This window comes from Xiphophorus maculatus, chromosome 9 (genome assembly GCF_002775205.1).
Source record: "Xiphophorus maculatus strain JP 163 A chromosome 9, X_maculatus-5.0-male, whole genome shotgun sequence".
NCBI lineage: Eukaryota > Metazoa > Chordata > Actinopteri > Cyprinodontiformes > Poeciliidae > Xiphophorus > Xiphophorus maculatus.
In genome coordinates this window covers 19,025,137-19,033,201 of record NC_036451.1, presented here as the reverse complement: position 1 = coordinate 19,033,201, position 8,065 = coordinate 19,025,137, and the positions used below count along the sequence as shown (strand labels likewise).

Genomic DNA, 8,065 nt, shown 5'->3' with positions numbered 1-8,065 from the left:
GCATAAGAACAAAATGCAGAGGTTTGGTACCATAGTGACAAATTTTATTTCTTTAACACATTTCAGCAATCAGCCTGCTCAGGTTGAGCGGGGCATTTCATGATTCCAGCTGGATGTTGTGAGCCAGCAGAGAAACTGTAAAACCCTTTCTCCTTGGAAAGTGACGGACTAAAAACTATCCCATCCGTCGTCGCCGGTTTTGTGCATGAATTTTTAAAAGAGGCGGCAAGTGTGTAATAACACAGATGCTTTACAAGAAAAAAAAAAACAAAATGTACAAAAGTACTGTTGAACATTTCTAAGCACCCAGTTTAGTGATGGAAAAACAAAAAATAAGCAAAACCAAACCACCAAACGTCCTGAAAGCTAAAGAAAAATAAAAAAAAACACACCATGATTTCAACAAGACATTTAAATACAAAATATGACAAGATGAGCTTCACTTTAAATTTCCAAAAACGGATGCAGTACAGTACAAAAACCATTCGCCTCAAAAGGTGCCCGAAACAAAAGGAGCAAACACGCCGGCTGTCTGCTGACCCGAACCATTTGGATCGGACATGATTGTCGCAAACAAAAAACACAAATCCATCCGAGACATTTTCGTAAAAAATACATTTAACACTAAACACTCATCTTTGACACATTGTAAGGAAATTATATTGAATATATTTAAGTCATTCATAGTTGTCTGTTTTACTAATTAAAAATCTGCGCTCATAAATACAGTCAGAGTCCCACTTATTGGAGACGATCACGGGTGGTAAAATGGCTGCCGAGGGTCTTCTGGAGTGAGTGGACGCCTAGACTGGACACCGAGGGACAGTTCTTAAGGGCCGCACTGGAATGGAAATCCTACGGTTAACGCTCGTGTTTACGGGGGGGGGCGAATGAGTCCAATCGGTCTTCACAACAACCTGCCAGGAGAAACAATCACCAGCGAGTTAGGGAGCGTTTACTCTGGACGCCATTTGATTGAGCAGAATCTGATTCTTCCACTTAAGATTTCAAGGTGTTTTATTAGGATTTATGTCAAATATCGACACAATAGTATAAAATTTGATAAAAATACACGGTTTAACTTTTTTTTAATATTGTTCTGTAAAAATGTGACATGTATTCAAGTCAATTTTTTATGAAAAAAAAAAGGTTATTTTCCAGGATTGTCCTGTATTTAGAGCAACTCTGATCAGCTTCCCAGCAGAGGACAACCATCTCCACACCATGATGCCTCCACCACTGTTACATGGTACGAATGGGCAGGATGGTCTTTGGTCACTTACAGGCACATCTAAAAAAATTCATATTGCATAAAAGTTCAGCATTTCATGCCAGTTATCTCACATATTATGTAGAATCAAACAAAGTGATTAATTCCAAACCTCTTTTGTAATTTTGATGATTGTACATGCAGGTAACAGAAACCCAAAATGCAGCGTCTCAAATTATGACACTGTGAAAAAGGTAATTATAATCTTCTAATTAAATAAATTCTGAAATTAATTGGTTGCACTCAGTAAAAATGGGCTGAATAAAAAAAAAATGCATGCCACACTTCACAGATTCTTTTGTAAAATAAATAAATAAATAAAATAATTAAAATGAACATTTTTTCTTCCATTTCCCCAATTGTGAACTACAGTACTTTGAGTTGCTGTATCTGATAATTTTGCAGGTGTAAAAATTTAAAGGCGTATGCATGAATTTAAAGGCACAAGGGGGACTGTGCCCTTCGTCAGTGCCTCTGCTACCTGTGCTATACGGTCTCCATGTCTTCGCTGCCATTGCCCTCGTCCTTCGGGGGCTCCCCCTCGCTGGAGGCCTCCTCGACGTGGGCCAGCATGTCGGCCATCAGCGCCTCCTCCAGCCTCTTCCTGACGCTGTACACCAGCTCCTCCTGTTTCCTGCACACAAGCGCAACAGGAAGTCGTTAGGAGGCGACAGTTGGAGCTCAGAGCAGATGCTGCGTTTCTGCACAGACCTGGTGGTCGCTGGGGGTACTGCTAACAAGCAATCAGGTTACAGCAAACTTGGCTGGATTACAAGCCTTACTGTGCCCAGACATATTAAATGGGAGTCATATAAACGTAAAACAAGCAGCATTGTTCCCAGAGTCCAGCTGATATTTCCCCTTTTTTAACTGTACATCTCTAAAACTGACCAATGCAAACGTTTCACCAGGAAGTAATTTCGGATCCGACTGTTTGAAACACAATTGTAGTAATTAAACGGTCTGAAGCTTTAACAGTGTGATCGTTTTGGTACCAACAACCTACCGGATGTCCTCATCTGTGACTATAAAGGCCTTGCAGAGCGGCTGGGCAGTGTTGAGCCACACGCCCGGATTCTTCTCCACCGCCGCAGACAGCTGCCCCGTGATCGGCGCGGCGCTCGTGTGCAGGGCGCTCGCTATAGCCGACAGGAGCGTTTTGTCCGTGCAGCCCGGGCCGACACCTGCAGAAGGAGTCAGACATTTTCAGGATGACTTTCTCCAGAAATGCTACCACTCTGGTTGATGGATCGAGCGGTTTACCCTGCAGGCCTTTAGGCAGCTCCATCGTCTTCACCAGCTCCTCTGCAATGTCATACGCGTTAAGACCACTGAGCTTTTTCTCCCAGAAAAGCTGGGGGGAAAAAAAAGAAAATGTTGTTCCCATTTCAAGATGTAATTTCACAATACAGGAAGTTCAAAAGTAAACTTTTACCCCTTCTGACACCTAATACGTCACATTATGGTATGTGAAACCAGTCTTTCTGGCAACAGGATGCTTGAGATAATAACTGGGGGCTGTTCACCTGTCGGGGCTGATCGACGGCTTTCTGAGGATCCGTCTTCACTTTGTTGTTGGGATGGTTGGTGACCTTTGTAACAGGCTGCTTAAAAATGGAGGCCGTCTGTCTTACCGGCAGCGACGTGTTTAAGTCAGGTTTGCCCTGGGAAAAAAAGAGCGGCAAATAGAGAAAGAATTATTGATCATGGCTGACTTGGACTCTGTAAGTAATGAAACAAAAATCTGAGAGGAAAGTGATCAGTTTGGAAATGAAGGTTTAGCTGCAATAATGTCCTGTTTGTTTTGTGGCTTGGCAAAAAACAAAAAGGGGATGAAACTTGTTCCCACGGCGTATTTACACTTACAACCGCCCACTTCAAAGCAAACATCGCTTTGAGATCAAGCAGAACTACTTTGCATAAAAAAACTTTTCTGAGTAACATTTGAGGAAGAGTGTTGCATTACGGTTGCATCATTGTGTCTCAGCTTGCTTATATTTTGCATATAGTGGGTCTGAACACAGGAGACTCATTATCAGGCTGCGTGTGAACAAACACTTAAAACCGCTTGGCTTACCATGCCTTCAGTACAATTGCGATATGAAGAGGGTCCTTAAAAAGACAAAACTGTTGTGTCAAATATCAACATAATCATATATTCACATTTTGTTACGAGAAAAAAAAAAGTCCCATTGCTTGTTGCACCTCCTTTGCCTTTTTAGTTTGGATGTGTGTTTGGGATCCTTTATTTGTCCTACTGGAACAACCTAAACTATGTCCAAGTTTCAACCATCTGACCCAGACAAAGAAATTTTTTTAAAAAGGATCAGAGAACAAGCCAAATGCCCGCAAGAGTCAAAGTTTTATGGTCAGATGAAAAAAAGATTGAACTTCTTGATCACAATGACAAGAAGAATGTTTGGAAAAGTCAAGGTAATGCTTTGAAATTTAAGAATACTGCTGAGCATTGTGGTGGCAGAATCATGCTATGGGGCTAATTTGCTGAAGAAAAACAAACACACACAAAAAAAAATACATACATCCTCCAGATTTTTAAACCTAATCTCAACTAGACAGGACACTGCTGCCAAACACATCAAGATTGGTTTAAAAAAAGAAAAAGGCCAGCTCCTGCAAAGCTTTTGGGAAGCCCTGTCCTGAATTATAAATGCTTTATAGCAAAAATGCTTTATTGCAAATATCTAGCCAGAACTATCCCATAAGCTCGGTGTGGTTTTTGTCTTTGCAACTTACTAAGAGACATTCATCTATAAATCGGTGGGGTGTGTGTGTGTATACATTTGAACATGTTTGTATATTTTTATTGTGTGTGCATTAAATTAAATCGTCTCACCTTGTTCTGGTTGTTGTTGTCGTATCGCAGTCTCTGGCGGTTCTTGTTCAGTTTGCTCATCAGCATCTTCCCCGTGCGAAAATCAAAGGAGCTGAGGTCCATCTGGTTACCGAGGTAACGGGCCAGCTGAGGCTTGCTCCTAAACTTCTTCCCAGATGGACTGATGAGAAATATGACTGTATTAGTACAAAACTGTTGCTCCACAAAAAAAAAAATTACACAGGCTCATCTGATTAAGACATCACATCCACACATGGAACCACAACGTGCAACTAAAGCATTTTACACATCTAGACGAGGAATGATGCTGAAATCACAGTAATGAATGCATTTTTTTTTTATGGAAAAAAAACAAAACTCAAGTAAGTTCTTTTGTCTAATGATGAGCAACAGAATTTTAGTCATACAAATCAGAAATGATTATGAAAAACAATTATTCAGAACAATGTTAAAAAAAAAAAAAAAAGTACCACCAGATATGAATGAGCACAAAGTAAAGATGGTGAAACGAACACCTAGTGTTTACAATGGAAACACGGCAGCTGCACCTAAAGGGAGCATCAGTATCTCCAGCCTGATCAATGAACAACAATGAAACACGGTGGGTGGATTCGTGCTAGTATCTCATGCAAATGCATCTTACATGACACAGAAACCGTCAACTGTTATGATTGTACAGTCAGCCTACCACAAGCTATACAACCGACCCGCCTCCCCCCTGTCTTGCCTCTGTTCCTCATCTTGCTCTTCTCCTCTGCTAAATGAGAACAAATCTGGACTTCAGTGGGACACAGAGAGAATTATTAACGGAGATCACACTGACTTTTGTTGACCATTAAGGCCCAGGCAGGCCTGTGCGGCTGAAAGGACTCCTTCTGGGAGGAGGTGGCCTGCTTGTCCTCCCACAAAAACAAACACCCCCTCCCCTTTTCCTTCAAAACTTTTTTTTTTTTTGGTACCGACCACCCCGCTCATTTTCCTGCCTGCTTCCGTCCGCAATCTCGGTGTATGGTGCAACTGTGGTGTACTTCAAGTTACCAGTCGTTTAGTACCTAAAATAATAGACATCGCTTTTCCCAGCTGACAAACCCGACTTTCTGGTCACTTCTTCCATTTTCCAGCCTTTGGGGAGAGCAGAGCAATCCCACCTTTTCTTCTCCATTTTCCCCCGCGGCTGGCCAGTGAATCCGCTAAAAGTTACGGCAAAAGAGCCAGGTCGGATTTTGGAAAAACGTGTCGCTGCAACCTGAAAGGCTGGTGTGGAGCTTCTCACGCTTTTGTTTCAACCATTTTAAAGCGTGTGCCCCCTGTAATGGGATCTCCCGGCTGAAAGCACGTCGTCTCTTTGTGGCTGCGGAGATCGCTCCGCGCGGATCTCGGCCCCATCACCACCTGCGTGTCACCGTTGGAACTACATCCGCAAAGGAAAAACGGAGCAGCGCGGAGCTAGGACCGGACGCGTCAGGTTTAAGACTTCAAAAGAAAAGCTTCTGGGGAAAAAAAAAAAAAAAAAGTCCAAAAAAAATTTATGTCGAGTTCTCAATATAGGTCACGAAGCACCAATCGCAGTAATTCGTCTAGTCTATTAGCATTTTAATGTGGCAACATAAAAATGGTCACATTAATAATTTAGGTATTTTGTGTTCATTACATCCTTGTTTAAATGGCTCATTAGAAATACCTGAAGTAGTGAAATCAGGTCAGATGTTTAGAAACCACAAAAACAATTGATTTTGAGATAAACACATGGACCTATGACACATTATTAAATACAAACAACATTTACTTAATTGTTTCCTACAGAATCCGTCTGGTGGCATGAGAGGAAAAAGACAAAACAAATCATGGCCACAGCCTAGTATAATAACATTGTTTGCTGTTTTGGACTAATTCATACATATATCCTACTATAACAAAGTTTTATTCTTCCTGATTTAATTTTAAAAATGTGGAAAAAAATAAAGAATCAAATTTGATGAGTAAAAAGGAGCAATAACAATAATACACATAATTAAGCTGTCCCTCAAATTTTAATATGACAAAGATACACATTGCCATCCCTACATTTATCTCAAATAACAGACATTATTCCAAAGGTCATTATTTTTATTTTTTACAATTTCATAAATCAAGTAACAGAAAGGCAATCTTTAAATTCAACTAATTTAAACTTAGTTTTCTTCTCATTATTATTATTTTGAGATCGTCACCCTGAGTGGCATGGAGTTATTCTATTATCTTCCTCCAACCCAGTGCTTTCTCCCTCCAACATTTCTATTGCCAGTCAGACAAATGGCAAACCATAAATATGCAATGTTCTACAGTAGCATCATATTAAAAAAATTAAGACAAAAAAATCTGTCTTTAATTTGAGCACCATTAATTAGAGGGGGAAATAATCAAATGTTAGGCAATAATTGGAACAAAATATTTACCCAAAAAACTGGGCAGATACTTTTTCAATACCTGGTTTAGCTCATATTAATCTTCAATGAATTCTTCATATATTTATTTTTCTAAAAGCGCTCATGAATTCACAGTGGTAGAGTGATTTTTAAATTCATCTATTCATATCTTCTGCCATAGACGTCCAAGACCAGATTAAACCTAGCCGAGATCTTTAATCTCTTTTTCAAAAGGAACCTGGGAAGGAAGCAGCACTGTTTAAAAGTATCAAGATTTACATTTAATCAGAGAAGTTGATTCATTCAGTAATGACATAATAATATTTGTTAGAATATTTAGTAAAAATAATAGGTTGATTTATTGAAGTTTGCCATAATTTTTTGATGAGTGTGTCCAGCACTCTAAAGCGAGGATACCACCATAACCACAGAAACCCCTTCATTCAATGAAGCTTGCATTAATGTAGCATATGAACACAGTAAGTGTCACACTTAAAAAATAAGCAACAAATAAACTTAAATACTGCTTATATTAAATTTGATTTGTCAAGCAAAAAAAAAAAAAAAAGAAAGCTAAAACAGCTTCATTTTTTCCGTACAACCTATGTGTGCTTGTTTATCTGATAATACAAGTTAGGTCGTTTTTCTTTTATTTTGACACGTAAAGGAAGTCCAGCTTTTTGTTCTGTTTGAACGCTTGCAGCCATCATAACATCTCCATTAACGTATGGAGTTCATAAACGTGACAACAGAAAGTAGAGCAACCCCGAAGCAGCAATGACAGCCTCCATTACCGCAGCTAAAACTAACAGAAGCAGTGATAAAAAATATACACATGTATTGCACTACATTGTGAATTTAAATGCGCGAGTTCTACGTAAGTTACACGACAAAAAAAAAAAAAAAAAATGGGGGGGGGGGGTCGTTTCACCAGCACAATGAAGACCGTTGTCCTTCAGACTTGGAGCCGGCTTTTTTCATTTCAATGAACAAAGTAGATCCAGTGAAATGAAGGCGAATAATGTAAAATACATGTCATGTTCTAAGAGATTCTGTGTAAACGCGTCTCGACACCGACGCAGAAATACTTGCGTGCATTTTTATACGGTTAAATCCTTAAGTTGAAAACACATTTCAATGTACTACAGATGTCGACGTACTTAAACGAAATATTTTAACCATGCAACTGTGGTTTAAATGAAACAAAAACGAGAGCGACAGAGATTCAGGAGACCCACCGGACTGCTGTTAGCAGGGAGCGAGAGACCGCAGCGTTTGCCTAATCGATGATAAACATATTTTCCATTTTTATATTAAAAATGGCACCAAACAGAAGAATTACAGCAACTAACTCCCTTGTTGGTGTTTTGCTCATTGTTTAGCCGGTCTACTTACTCGTTTTTATCCATCTTGAGGACACTATCTCGCTTTCAGCCTCTTGCTGTGTTAAATCCCTTCTCCCCTCTCCTCTTTCAGTCCCCTCCCCCCTACGATGTTAAAAAATGAAAGACATTATCCACGCAAATATCGCAGTGT

General features: G+C 39.8%; 1 protein-coding gene across 6 annotated transcripts; it reads right to left on the bottom strand.

Annotated features, from left to right (window-relative positions):
* Positions 1 to 31: 31 nt before the first annotated feature.
* On the bottom strand, positions 32 to 8,053 carry LOC102224802 (methyl-CpG-binding domain protein 3-like). Of its 6 annotated transcripts, none has more exons than XM_023339919.1 (8): positions 7,925 to 8,053; positions 4,813 to 4,878; positions 4,125 to 4,284; positions 2,797 to 2,934; positions 2,534 to 2,624; positions 2,277 to 2,454; positions 1,752 to 1,904; positions 32 to 917 (listed from the first exon to the last, which is right to left on the bottom strand). In XM_023339919.1, exons 1-7 carry the CDS (start codon positions 7,936 to 7,938, stop codon positions 1,757 to 1,759), a joined length of 795 nt encoding a protein of 264 aa, XP_023195687.1. In that variant the 5' UTR covers positions 7,939 to 8,053; the 3' UTR covers positions 32 to 917; positions 1,752 to 1,756. The 6 variants fall into 6 exon arrangements, with proteins under 6 accessions (XP_023195687.1, XP_005795659.1, XP_023195685.1 ...); XM_005795602.3 differs by having other exon boundaries at positions 4,813 to 4,881; positions 7,925 to 8,052; XM_023339917.1 differs by lacking the exon at positions 7,925 to 8,053 and adding an exon at positions 5,177 to 5,598 and having other exon boundaries at positions 4,813 to 4,881.
* Positions 8,054 to 8,065: the final 12 nt, after the last annotated feature.